The sequence below is a fragment of the Mesoplodon bidens genome (assembly GCF_964165515.1).
Source record: "Mesoplodon bidens genome assembly, chromosome: 18".
Lineage (NCBI taxonomy): Eukaryota > Metazoa > Chordata > Mammalia > Artiodactyla > Ziphiidae > Mesoplodon > Mesoplodon bidens.
In genome coordinates, this window is record NC_138175.1 from 36,340,419 (window position 1) to 36,355,704 (window position 15,286).

General features: G+C 40.4%; 1 protein-coding gene across 1 annotated transcript in view; it reads right to left on the minus strand.

The window, feature by feature from the left end:
• Positions 1–15,286, minus strand: part of LONP2 (lon peptidase 2, peroxisomal) — a 90,030-nt gene that overhangs the window by 8,882 nt on the left and 65,862 nt on the right. The window contains exon 12 of the mRNA XM_081217818.1: positions 4,257–4,399. Coding sequence (XP_081073944.1) covers positions 4,257–4,399 — 143 coding nt within the window. The remainder of the gene's footprint in view (positions 1–4,256; positions 4,400–15,286) is intronic.

The window sequence follows — 15,286 nt, forward strand, 5'->3', positions numbered from 1 at the left end:
ATGTATCTAATTATGTATATATATCTAATATGCAGATAATATACATGTGTGTGTGTATGTATGTATCTCATAATGTGGAGGCTTCTCCTGGCTTCACTAGGATGAAAATGAAAATTATAAGATTCTCATCTCCCCCCAAAGAGGTTCATGTAATCAGTAAAAGTAACTGCAACCAAGTTTACCATTATTAATGGCAATCTCATAACTGACCAGATCAAATGAGACTCAATAGCTGCGTCCCTCCTAAACCCTCCACGCCGGGACCCGGGCCTGCCTCTGAGGAGGTGTTCTGAGAAGCAGTCAGGGAGAATGAAGTCTCGGCTGCCCCAGACACCGGCACCTACCCCACCCTCTCCCACTCTCTCTCTCTCATAATGCAGGGAGATCTGTTATTTTGTAAAAGTGGGTGTTTAACTGATCTTGCTTCTTTAGGAAACTTTATTGTATTTGAAAAGGTGACTTATGATACTGTTCCTAAATATGAAATCTAGACAAAGTTTCAGGAACTCATTTTTCAGCCTGTTGAGAGAATTCTGAACGGATATAACGCCGGTAAAAGTGTGCCTTCTTATCTTTCTTCCTTACTGTTAGTTTGCTAGGTCAGTAACATTTTTGGTACTAATGTATGTTTGCAGACTCATCTTCAATGAAAATAAAGCACAGTAAGGGGTGGTGTAGGTTATTAAAGCAAATATAAAATTAGGGTTATAATAAAACTAGTAGGGACTTCTACTTTTGTGACTGGGCATAGGTCTATTTGTTCTTAGGGTGTATGGTGATTGCAGGAACCAGTGTTCGTTTGGCTTTTTAGCATGTACCGGGCACTATGGTGGGTGCCTTATATACGTTAACTCACCCAAATTCTAAAAACTATCTAACACCTATATATAATCCGCCCCCGACCCCATGCATCGGATGAGGCCAGCACGGCCGAGGAGGCGGGGCTCATCACGCTGAGTGTTCATCACGCTAACCCTGCTTATGGCAGCCGGCTCCCCATCTTCATTCTCTGCTCACTGCCTTCTACAGTCAAACCCACTCTCTCCTTCCTGACCACCCTGAGTCTCGCCATCACCCTGGGTTTCTTCAGGGAGTACCTGAGACCCGAGCAAGCTGGCTTCTCTGTCTCTAAGCACGCCCTTACCTCCAAAACCACGCTTCTCACCCTCACCCAGGCCCCTTTTCCCGGTCCTTATTGCCAACAGAAGCCGTACGACCTCTGAAACCTGAATTTAACCACCCCCTTCCCTGAGCGCCACTTTTTCATCCTTCTAGCTCACTTGTACTCAAGACCATCCACTCTACCTCCTTCACGTTATACACCAGCTCTGTCCCAGCTCTACTGCTCTCCTCGTGCACGAAGACGCCTCTGTTCCAGCGTCATCATCTTTTCCGTGTAATTACTCAACACTCTCAGCCCCCTTTCTCCATCATACCCACCACAGGGGACCCTCTTCCTTCACACCGGGGACCCCACCGCGCCGCACTACCCTGAAGACCCTGCTCCTGTGGTACCACCTCTCTCTCCAGCAACCTCAGTCTGACTCTCTCTACTGGACTATTCTGACCAGCAAACAGGCTGCCATTTGTGACCACTCTCCCTTTGGCCTCCATCCTCCCTTCTAGCCACCTCACTTCCCTGCAGTCGTTCACAGCCAAGCTTCTGAAAGAGCTGCCTGCCAACCACTTCTACTTCCCCACCTTCCATTCCCTCTTCAACACACTCCCACCACTCCCTGTGAGCCCACTGTGTCAAGGTCACCTACAACCTCCAGGCTGTCGAATCCAGTACACAGACAGCAAACACGCCTGCATGTTCCCCCTTCTTGAGACAGTCTCCGCCTTTGTTTTCATGGCGGCACAACATCCTTGTTTTGCTCTTACCTGACTGCCTGTTCCTTCTTAGTTTCTCTGTCTGTTTTGAGGGCTCCTCTTCCCCTATGTGACCCTCAGGGTTCAGGGCCTGCTCCTAGGCTCCCTGCTCTTTACTCCGCACCCTTTTCCTTTGGTGATCTCAACATCCCCAGGACTTTAAAAATCCTCTGTTTTCTAACAACTCTGTAATTTATATCTCCCATTCCAAAACAGAGTACTATAGTTGGTAAGAATAGAAATGAAAATCTGAGGTAAAGCAGGTATGCCTTTTTGTTACACTGCTGTACTTCAAGCAATTCTCTTTTAGCAGGAAAGGGCAGGAATTAGCTTGGCTGCAGGGTATTATAGGAGAGTGGAAAGAATACTGGACTTGAGTTGGCTGATCTGAGTTTAAAGACTGGCCTCCCTAATTGCACCTTATGTGAATTTGCATGATTCATTTAATTTTCTTAAGGTCTTTCCCTGTGTGTAAAATGGACGACCCCTAGCACAGTGATGGACCTTGTGGACAATAAGGAAATGTTCCATAAAATCTTAATTTCACGGATGCAAAAGCTGAGGCAGAGAGTGGTGATATAATTTGGGGCTGATGGTCATTAGACCACTAAAGGTAGAGAAAGAAACCCCTGGCACCAGGGTAAATTCTCTCAACTGTGGAAAATATGAACAAAATGTTCCAAACTCCCAGATACCAGACCTTCTATTCTAAGATGCTATTTATAGAAGGGAAAATGGCTACCGGATTCATACTGGTCAAAGTGTTCATATGTAATAGCTCAGATGCTACAAAGAAAATAAAATAGTTTTTGCAGTGATATCAAACAGAGCTATTAAGCAGTGTTTATAAAATTTCTCTTTTCTGTCCTTTGGCTCTTTCTCTGCCAAAGCTCCAAGAATGTCAGCAATGCTTCCAAACCTAACAGGAGCAGTCATGGCTGGGAGAGAAGGGTCTGTGCAACAGAAACACACATCCATCTTTTGTTTTTATCAACTGCTCTGGTGTAAATTCCCAAAGAATGGCTGGCATGTACTGCTCTGGAAAGCCAAGAGAAAAAAGCCCGCCGGACATGCAGGAGCAGAACCTGTTTCCACTGTCACTCACAGAATCACTGGGTTCACTCGGAACAGGAAAGCAGCTTTGGCCCGCGTTCTCAACCAAAACAAGTTTTGCTCCACTTCTTTCAACACTTGAAAATTTAAATCCATCTACAGTATCTTAAGAATTCAAATAACCAAAATAATGTTTCTGATTCTATCGTTCAGGACCAGGTTTACTGCCAACAGTAAACGCGTTCTATTCTTGTAGCTGAGAGCTTTGCAGCACTAAATGACTAGCTCAGAGTTTAAGAAAATAAACAAGATGGGTTTGGGGGCTACTTCTCCTCTTCTCAGTTTTAAGACTTCAGGAAAATCATGTTTACTGGTAGTGATTTCAAATGCTGGATGGAGAGATTATCTTCTGTATAATTCACCAGATATATCTTCTGAAAACCTTTTTTCCTTTACACAGACAAGGTGATGGTAAAGCTTCTGAAGAAAGATGCTAATAAGTTCAGTAGTAAAATACATACTCTTTCTAGTAAATGCCCCAGGAAAGCTCATATAAGCATCCTATAAAATATATCACAATACCTCAGCAGTCACAGCTTCCTTTGGTGATCTCAACATTCCCAGGACTTTAAAAATCCTCTATTTTCTAACAACTCTATAATTTATATCTCCCATTCCAAAACAGAGTACTGTAGTTGGTAAGAATAGACCAACACCTATTTCTATCCAGCTCCCTCGACTCGGTCCTGCTCCCAAGGCCTTTATGGCTCCGTGTTCCGCTATGAGGGAGAGTTAGGGGAGAGAGATGGAAATAGGGCTGGACTTGCATGTCAGTTTAACTCGAAAGGAACTAGTAATAACAATGAAAGAACAGATCCTGAAAGATGCCATCTGGTCTGCACTAGAGCAGCCTGAAGCTAAAGCCAGGCTCATGTCTTCAGGTATTCTGTACTGGGTTGTTTCCCTCCCTCATCCCTCCAAATCTTTGACAGCACAAAGAAATACTTAATTAAAGCACATACAATAGGAATACAGAATTTCTAAGGAGGAAAGTCAGAGAAAGTCAGAGACACTGTTCTTAAAATGGAACTGGATGCAAAGAATAAGATCAGACTGGGTTTCCAAAAGAGGATCTGGCCAGGGTCTCTGGCGCTCTGTAAAAGCCATATTATCACATTAAGCACCAAAATTTAATACCATAGAGAACACAAGTTTCCAATCTTCAGATAAAATTCAGCCTCCCCAAATACCCAAATCTACTTCTCCCCCAATCTATTAGGCAACCAACAGAGTAAACTGGTGGGTATCAACAAAGGAACGAGAATGATCACCTCCATTTCATACATCGGGGGCCCGAGGATGTCTTTCAGAGCGTGGAAGTCAATCAAAATCGGCATTTCAGGTGGTAGGGCCAAGTCAGTAGTGTCACTGATAGATTCGGGTTTTGTATCTTCTACGACGTGTTCTCTGTAGCCTAAGAGAGAAAATTTTATTTAAGGATTCTCAGAGATTTGCAGGTATGAAAATTCATTAGCAGTAAGTATCAAACAGAAGCTCAGTGGACTTCCAACCATTCAGTCACCTTTATACCTTTATTAAGGCACAAAAATTCACCTTGTGTACCCATGGTACGCAACAGAAGAATTAGTCTTTCAAGAGCCCCCGAGGAGTGACACGATGCATTGCCCTGTTCATTGACTTTCACTTGTTTGTCCTCCATCTTCCCCCATTAAAGTGTAAGCCCCAGGAGGGCAGCACCTTGCCTGTCTTCTTTTCAACCATTATATTAAGCCAAGAGCAATGCCTGGCACTGTTCAACTGATGGCCTTTAGAGGCCAGATACTCAAGTGTCAGATGCAGTAGATTACCTTGTACAATTCTCTGTGAAATCAACACAACTCAAACTGTTCAATTCCCTCCTCAGAGAAGTTGCATCAGGTGTCCCATTTCCTGACAGCCAACATGAACTTGGAACTGACAGAACCCCTAGAAGCAATGCCTCTTGTGTAAACATACAGCTCAACTCCAAGGTTATTATTTTCCAATAAAAATGAATATAATTGTCATCGCCAGGGTAAGATAATATGAAGCCTGGCTTGAAATCCCTATAATAATGGACTATTTCCTTTACCTGCCTAAGAGCCCTGGCTGCTGACATCTTGTTGAAGGACTGACTCATTCTGGTTGAGATCAGACAACCAGGAGCAGGAACCAACTGCCCTAGGACCACCGTTTCTACTGGTCTTTGTAATTCCAATCTGAGTAAAGAAAAATGTTACTTCAGTCTATAGCCAGAAACCTAAAATGAGTAGAGGTTTAAAAATGTAGGAAATATCTCGCTCTATTCATCTTCATTCCCTGCTTTTCTCTTCTTTTTGTTTTACCATAATTCTTCTAGTTCTTGTACTAACTCACAAAGTGCTTTAAAATATTTTTCTTTTATTGCTTTCTTTACATACACCCTTCCTTCTGGAAATGATTACTGTAAATATTAATATACAATACATAATAATTATAAAGTCACCTAAACATTGTATATCCATCTATATTTATTCTAGCTTTGCTATGATTCTTCTATTCTGATATCATGAAGTTAAAGGAATTGCTTTTTACTAACTCCTTTCTTTTCCAAAGTGATTACTGAATATGTTAAATCATATTAGACCTTAAATTTAGATTCCAGTGATAACTGGACACATCCTGGGGTGTCCCCAAATGATCCCCATGTCTCACGGCCTTGCTGTAACCTTCAGGGAAAGGTCTCTCTTGGCCTACTCTCTTGCTGGGCCTTACAGGGCTCCTCTTCAAGACTGAATCACAAATGAAAACAGACAACAGTTCAGACTCTTTGCCACTTGCTGGCTATTTGACTTTATGCAAAACATTAAACCTCTCACTACCTATCTCTGCAGGATTCTTGTGAGAATTAAAGAGAAAACCCTTTGCAGACTGCAAAGTGTAATACACACACTGATATCCTAAGTGTGGGTCTTGAGTTATACATAATCTCATAGTCATACCTCTGTAATGACACTTGATCTTTCAAAGTTTGGCTCAACCAGATTCTAGGAAGTCTTCCCTGATCTTTGCAACTTCTTACAGCACTTACTTATCTGTTTCACTAAACTGAGCAATTCCTGGGTTACTCAGTCACATGTAGGAGATCTTCTGTCTGCTGCTCTGTTTGCAGCAACGTCAGTGACCAAGGGTGAGGAGGCACTTAAACCATCAGTTTAGCTACACGTAGATCTCAGAGCAGAACAGAAAGTAGGTGTCATTGCTTAATTAAAATTAATGCACAGAAAAAAAAAAGCACTACTGGCTAAGGTTACCGTACACTAAAACTGAAGGGCTCTGAAACTCTAGCCGATGCATAGAAGAGGCTGTGACTTTCTTTAGCCTGTTGTGTTTTGTGAAGGGCTTTTCTGAGATCTAATTACTGTTGCCAGCCTGGAATTCACGATCACAGGAGGAAGTAAAGCTGGATGGGTGAAAGCCAATCCACAATTATGTAACCACTGCTTTGGGATATCCCATCCCTTTCCAAGTGGAGGAGTGAATTCAGTGCTTTGAGTACTGAGGGGCTGCGGGTGTGGAGAGCTACTTCTAATGCATCTAGACCTTACAATGCAAAAGATGGCCATTCACTCCAGGCTCTAGGCACGCAGCTGGGTGATGAAAAATGCAATAAACTTAGAACTAATCTGTGCTTCAAAATGTTCCATCATGGAGCACAAGCCTAGAGAACTAAAGCTCATGTCAAGAAAATGGTGCCAGCTAATCAGGAAAGACAGGCTGGCACTGGATTTTAAGAACCATCCACTGCACCTTGGGTAACGCAAAGCGAGAGCATGAGAATGCTGGATTTTCAGAGAATACACGCTCTGATTCCTCACTAAACATCATCTCGCCAACATGCCATTCAAGGAATGAGGTCCAGGTTAGAGCTGAACCCTGAGTCCTCGCACAAGCTTTCAGTACTCAGCTCTAGTGCCACATTCTCCCTAGTCAGAAGGGATCGGCACCAAGAGAAGATAGTGGCAGAATCCCTGGGCCTCATTACGGGCCTTGCTCCAGATCGTAATAGTCACGCCAGGTGGACTTTTTAAGGCAAGGCAAACAACAACAATAAAAAAAAGTTCAACCTCCCTATAGGACGTGGACCCTGTCCCACAAATCCTTCCTGTTGGAACTGCACAGTTAACATTCTTCTTCTATGCCCTTATCTTTGGGCTAAAACAGTGGTTCTTAACAAATGGGTAATAGTCACATGAAAAAATGATTATTTCACCAAGAAGCAAAGAAGTTTAAATGATAAAAACAAGATACATTTTCTGGTTACAAAATTAAAGTAACCAGTAAAGAAGTTTTAAGAAATGGCAAAGTTCAATGGAAAAGACAGTGGGGAGATCTTCTCAAATACTATTGCTTATGAAAATATTAATTGATTCAATCTTTCTGGAAAAGCCATTTGTCAATATACTGAAAGCCTCCTAAATATTCATAATCTCACACCCAGTGATTCTATTGGGTTGGCCAAAAAGTTCCTTTGGCTTTTAAGTAAAAATAAAAGACACGTTTTTCATTTTCACCAAGTATTTTATTAAACGATGTATTCACCGTTTTGTTCCACTACCTTCTGCCATTTTTCAGGCAACATCATAATTCCATCTTCCCAAAGCATTTTATCTTTTGAGCAAAGAACTGTTCCAGGTGCCCTTTACAATCTTCCAGGGAATTGAAATTTTTTCCATTAAGAGGATTTTGTACAGACTGAAATAAATGGAAATCCGAAGGTGTTATGTCTGGTGAATATGGTGGATGAATCAGAACTTCCCAGCCAAGCTGTAACAGTTTTTGCCTGGTCATGAAAGAAATATGTGGTCTTGCGTTACCCTGATGGAAGATTATGCATTTTCTGTTGACTAATTCCAGATAGTTTTCTTCAAGTGCTGCTTTCAGTTGGTCTAACTGGGAGCAGTACTTGTTGGAATTAATCGTTTGGTTTTCTGGAAGGAGCTCATAATAGAGGACTCCCTTCCAATCCCACCATATACACAGCATCACCTTCTTTGAAGACTGGTCTTGGTGTGGTTGGTGGTGGCTCATTTCATTTGCCCCACGATCTCTTCCGTTCCACATTATTGTACAGTATCCACTTTTCATCACCCATCATAATCTGTTTTAAAAATGGAACTTCTCATTACGTTTAAGTAGAGAATCGCATGAGGAAATATGGTCGAGAAGGTTTTTTTCGCTTAACTTACATGGAACTCAAACATCAAAGCAATTAACATAACCAAGCTTGTGCAAATGATTTTCAATGCTTGATTTGGATATTTTGAGTATATTGGCTACCTCCCGCGTGGTATAACATTGACTGCTCTCAATTAATGTCTTGATTTCATCGCTATCAACTTCAATTGGTCTACCCGACCATGGAGCTTTGTCCAGCGAGAAATCTCCAGCATGAAAATTCACAAACCACTTTTGACACGTTTGATCAGTCACAGCACCTTCTCCATATACCGCACAAATCTTTTTTTTGCGTTTCAGTTGCGTTTTTACCTTTCTTGAAATAATAAAGCATAATGTGCCAAAAATGTTGCTTTTCTTCTTCCATTTTCAATATTAAAACGACTACACAAAAATTCCCCAGTTTTGATAAAAAATGCACGCTGATATGACAGCTGTCACAATACAGTCTAAGAAAATTGCTTTGAATAAAGTTAAAGGCAACTCAGCGCTTCTAGAAGCATCTTACAGAAAACACCAAATGAGCTTTTTGGCCAATCCAATATTTTGAAGGAACCTATCCTTAAGGGCATAACCAAAAGTTTAGACAAATGTTTAGACCACAAATATACTCACTGCAGCACTATCTGTAACAGCAAAAATTAGATCCATTATAAATACGCAACATTAGGAACATGGTTATGTGAACTGTGGTACAGCCACACATCTAATAAAATACTACACAGTCACTAAAACCGTTTCCTAAGTGTTTTTTAAGTGATGCGAGAAAATCCTTTTGAAACAACATCAAACGGAGGAAAGGGGGCGAGTATAAAATTTCATGTGCCATGATTTTTACTAATATAACATGATATAAATGTATATGAGAATGAATGAAATAACATAGTCTAAAATTTTAACACAAGCTATTCCCTGAGTTTATGAGGTTAAGATTACATGATGAGATAGTCAATAAATAAACGTCTCCAACCTTGGCGCTGGCTTCCTGATTGGCCTTGACAAAAGTTACTTTACTTCTTTGTATCTGGTTTTCCAATCAGTAAAATCATAATAATTATAGTAACCCTTAGAGTTGCTGGGATAATTTGATAAAGCTGAAAGGCTTACTACGCATAAATGATGAAATGAATTATATAGTTAGAGTAGTATTTAATACAGACTTCTAAGACTCACATGTCTTACTCCATAGCCCCTTTCACTAGAAGAAAACAAAATGCTCTCTGCGCCCCAATCCCACCCAGGGCTCCACAGACAGGGCTTTGACCACAAATACACGACTGCTGGGAATCACATAAATTAAATACATTTAAGAAAAAGAAAAAGATACCAAGACTCAAGACTCTGCCCCATGTTTCTCAACGGTATTATCAGCCTGTTCTAAGTCTAATTCAGGACACAGCCAGGGTGGTCAGGGCATAGCCAAGGAGCTTAACGGCATGAAGGTAGCAGATAAGCAAACAGCACCAGAGGCAGAACCTGCAAGGCACTCGCTCTGCCAGCATGACAAATGTGGACCTTGGCAAAGCAGGGGTGAAACTCGGGGGTACTCCCCAAGGGCCAAACCGGGCTCTATAGCTGATGTCACCACAGCTATGACAAAAGGATATTCTATAGCTACAAACTCCTCAGGGGAAGGGTCTAGCTTTCCCAAAGCAGCTGTCACGAGGACATGATCACGTGATCTTTTCCAGCCACTTTTCCTCTGTCAGAGGAACATGATTTACATGAAAGCAGGCCCAAGAGCCAAAGAATCACTGTGGGAAGCCGGGAGAAAGGAAGATCCTAAGAAGGGAGGACAGGAGGAAGAACAGAGGGGTGTAATACCTCAGGAAACTCCAGTAGCTTTCTTGTTGAAAAAAAAAAAAACATTTCTTACCTTTTGAACAAATCTTGCAGCAAATGGTGTCTTTGGGCAGGTGATCCAACCAAGGGAAAGTAGCAGAGGCCAGGAACAGGGTACTGACACCAAACAACTATTCCGCAGAATGTGGCAGAAACAAAAATCTCCCCAACCACAAACAGCCCCAGGTTATCTATAATCATCTTTACTCAGGACAGAACTGTTTAGGTATCACTTACTATTCTCTATATTCTACTTGACTTGAAGCATATGCTACACTCTCTAGACCACTCTCATGAGTTCAAAAGCTACACTTCGTGGCACTGCCATAAAAGGAACCCCCTTCTTCTAGATTATTAAAGACGTGTACATCTTCACGAATAACAGTTTCTTTTTTAACTCCTTCGGGGTAGGTTTGGAGGAGAGGATAGGGTGTACAATACTGTTAACTGCATCCAGCAATCGAATAACAGGGCCCAGAAACAAGGGGTTAATTCTCCAAAGGAACAAATATCAATACTACCTGTTCCTGACATACTAATACAATGTCCCTGAGAACGTCTCAGATCTCATTCTGAGGCTTTAGCAGAATTCAGGTAGCATCAGAAATTCAAGAATAGGATGGAACCATGATATATAAAAATATAAGAGCTAGGCAAAAAGTAAGAAATCTGGTCCAATCTTTCATTTTATACTCAAGGAAACTTGAGACCCAGGAAGGTGAAGCAAATCGCCTGATGTCCACAGCAAATCACAGACAGTCTCAGGGTTCTGGACACCCGGCTAAGGGGACATTTTGTCCCACCTAAAGTCCAGTCTAGAAAAGCTGCCTGTAGCTCAGGAGTTCCTTGACAAGGCAGCTGGGTGGTAAATTTAGAGATTAGAAAGTTTTTTTCCTGACTGAAAATAATCAACATATCTGGCATTACGTACACGGATTCCCTTCTATGACTGTTGTCAGAAAAAACTGTGCAAGACGTGGAAATGAGCAAAACATAGATTACTGGATATGCTGTCCAGTGTGCCCTTCCAGGCTGTCTGTGTCTCAGTGCCTTTCAGCTATTTTCCTGTAAGTTGTAAGAAACTAATAGTAATACAAATGATTCTTGTCCATAGAAATGAAAATGAATGTTGTCCTCTCCCTTTCCCAAGAAGCTGGTTTTGCAAATTAATTTCAGCATTCCTGATTGCCTATATAGATGTCTGCTTTCTGAATTCTCCATGGAACCATGGTTCTCTCATTAATTAATGAGTTCATTAAAATCTTTAACACATGTTCATTTTATACCTGTATAGTAGTGACGATTTTGCCATTAAAAATTATTATCCTTTAATACTGAACAAAAACACTGTTTCTAAAAAGTGACAAATTCTCCCAGTAGCCAACTCTTAACCACTAAGAGTAGTTGAAAGGTTTAGATTAAAAAGCTTTAGGGCCTCAGACAGATATACCAAATTGCTTTAGATACAAAAGCATGAAACTTCCCATTTTCAGTATTCCTGATTTTGGGTAGATCCTCAGAAATATCCAGGTGAGGTACAACTGATGCTCCTTATTTCCAAGAGGCCTTGGAGTCAGATAGCCTGGGTTTGTGGTCCATTTCTTACAAGCTTGTATGATTTGGGGAAATTTCCTTAACCTCTTTTTTTTTTTTTGGTAACTCTTTTTACTATGGTAAAATACATATAACAGAATATTGATCATTTTAGCCATTTGAATTGTACAATTCGGTGGCATTAAATATATTCACAATGTTGTTGTAACCTTCACTGCTACCTATACCCGAAACTTTTTTTTTTTTTGAGGTTCGCGGGCCTCTCACTGCTGTGGCCTCACCCATTGTGGATCACAGGCTCCGGACACGCAGGCTCAGCGGCCATGGCTCACGGGCCCAGCCGCTCTGCGCATGTGGGATCTTCCCGGACCGGGGCACGAACCCGTGTCCCCTGCATCGGCAGGCGGACTCTCAACCACTGCGCCACCAGGGAAGCCCCCAAAACTTTTTTAAATCATCTCAGTATAAACTCTGAACCCATTAAATAGTAACTTCCCATTCTCTCACCCCCACAGCCCCTGGTAACCTCTATTTTACTTTTATGTCTCAATGAATTTGCCTATTCTGGCTACCTCATCTCATATTAAGTGGAATTATATAATATTTGTCCTTCAGTGTCTGGCTTATTTCACTTAAGCATAATGTTTTCTAAGTCCAGCCATGTTGTGGTATATATATCAAAATTTTATTCCTTTCTATGGCTGAATAATATTCCACTGTATGCAGACACCACAGTTTGTTTATCCATTCATCTTTTGATGTACACTTTGGTTGTTTCCATCTTTTGGCTACTGTGAATAATGCTGCCATGAACACTGCTATTGTTTGAGTTCCTGCTTTGAACTCTTTTGGATATATACCTAGAAGTAGAACTGCTTGGTTACATGGTAGTTCTACATTTAAGTTTTTGAAGAATTGATGGACTATTTTCCACAGCAGCTGCACCATTGTACACACCCACCAGCAATGCACGAGGGTTTCAATTTCTCCACACCTTCACCAATGCGAGGCTTTTTATTTTCCACTTTATTTTATTACAGCCATCATACTAGGTGTGAAGTAGTATCTCATTGCAGTTTTCATTTGCATTTATCTAATGACTAACAATGATAAGCATCCTTCCATCCGTTTATGTCTTCTTTGGAACAAGCGTCCATTCAGGTCCTTTATTTTTGAACTGGGTTGTTTTTTGTTGGTTGAGTTACAGGAGTTCTTTATACATTCTGGATATCAATCTCTTATCAGACATTTGATTTGCAAATATTTCCTCCTATTCTATACATTGTTTTTTCTTACTTTCTTGACTGTGTCTTTTGATGCACTAAAGTTTTTAATTTTGATGAAGTCCAATTTATCTATTTTTTCTTTTGTTACCTGTGCTTTTGGTGTCATACTCATGAAGCCATTGCCAAATGTAATGTCATGAAGATTTTCCCCAAATCTTTTATGCCAGGAGTTTTATAATTTTAGCTCTTACGTTTAGGTCATTGATCAATTTTTAGTTAACTTTGGTATATATAATTAGGTAAAGGTCCAAATTCATCCTTTTGCATGTGAATATCCAGTTTTCCCAGCAATCATTTGTTGAAAAGACTTTCCTTTCCCCACTGGTCTAGGCATCCTTATTAAAAATCAACTGACCATATATGTGACGCTTTATTTCTGTGCCCTCTATTCTATCCCATTGGTCTATATGTCTGTCCTCATGCCAGTATCATACCAGCTAATTACTGTAGCTTTGTAGAAAGTTCAAACTCGGGACATGTGAGCCCTCCATTTTGTTCTTTTTTAAGATTGTTTTGGCTATTTGGAGCCCACTGCAATTCCACATGAGCTTGAGGATCGGCTTTTCCATTTCTCTGAAAAAGGATATTGAAGTTTTGGAAGAGACTGCATTGAATCTGTAGATCTTAACAATGTTAAGTCTTCCTATCCATGAACACAGGATATCCTTCCATTTACTTAGATCTTTAAAAATTTGTTTCCAGCAGTGTTTTGTAGTTTTCAGCACACAAGTCTTTCACCTCCTTGGTGAGATTTATTCTTAAGTATTTAAGTCTTTCAGATGTTCATTGTAAATGGAACTGCCTTCTTAATTTCATTTTCAGACTGTTCATTTCCCTAATCTCTTTAAGCTCCATTTCCTCATCTGAAAAGAGAGAAATGGTACCTACACTTCAAATAGTTGTTATAGGGATAATGGATATAGGAGACATAGGAATAATGAAAGCATAGTATAGCTACTGAAGTTAGACTTGGAGCTGTTCAGCCTAGATTAAAATCTTGACTGACATTTACAACCTGTGAACCTTGGGGAAGTTATTGAATCTTCTGTGCCTTAATTTTCTCATCTGTAAAATGGGCCTAAAAACAATACCTATCTTACAGGGTCATTAAAGGAATAAATGAGTAAATACATGTAAAATGCTTAGGACAGAGTCTAGCAAATAGCAGGAACTTTATAATGACAATTAGCCTTCCTGCCTGGATTATCACGTAGCCTTCTAATTTGGTTTCTCTATCTAGTTTCCTACTATCCCTTTTATTCACTACTTGTAAATGAATCTTTCTAAATCACTACTCTAATTACATCATTTCCAGACTCAAAATCTTTACTAGTTTCTCATTACAAATTAAGCAAATTCTTAACTTCTAAGAGGTGCATCCAAGATCTACCAACATATAGTGTCAAATTACCTTTCTAATCATAGTTCCCACTGGAATCCCTTTTAAACTGAAGGAGTAACCACCACCCAGGAAACGACTAACATTTATGGAGCAAAATCTTGGGTAAGAAACTGCGCCCTAGATTCCCTATTTGTAAAATGTCAGACTAGATGAACTCTAATCCTACCATACCAATTCATCACAGTGCCTTATACAATATAGGTATTGAATTATGGTCTGGTGAATTAAGTTGAATTTGGCTACTGCGTTTTTTTTTCCATTTTATTGGAGTACAGTTGATTTACAATGTTGTGTTAGTTTTAGGTGTACAGCATAGTGACTGGCTACTGCATTCTTAAATCTTTTTTTTTTTTTCTTTGTGGTACGCGGGCCTCTCACTGTTGTGGCCTCTCCCGTGGCAGAGCACAGGCTCCGGATTCGCAGGCTCAGCGGCCATGGCTCACGGACCCAGCCGCTCCGCGGCATGTGGGATCTTCCCAGACCGGGGCATGAACCCGTGTACCCTGCATCAGCAGGCGGACTCTCAACCACTGCGCCACCAGGGAAGCCCTTGCATTCTTCTTTTTTTCTTTTTTTTTTTTTTGTTAGTTTCTGCTTTATAACATAATGAATCAGTTATACATATACATATGTTTCCATATCCCCTGCCCTTGCATTCTTAAATCTTAATAACATCTATGGACAAATGACAAATCACCATAACACTTAATCATTACTTTGATTTGCCAAGAAACTATCAGGTCTTTAATACTGGCTTTTTCAAGTAAATATAAAGATTTTTAATAAATGAAAATTAAGTACGTGACAAAATTATTACCGAATGATTAAATTTTTTTCTTGAAAGTTGAATCCAATCACATTGGGCTCCTGCATCCTGAAGAAGCAGCAAAATGAAACTTACAGATTGGCTGAACTATATTTGTGTGCTGGGCGTAGGATGTGTATTACTAGGTATATTAACAGGTAGTTGGCAGAGAGGTCGTATATGAACGAATGAATGGGAATACTGTTTACATCTCAA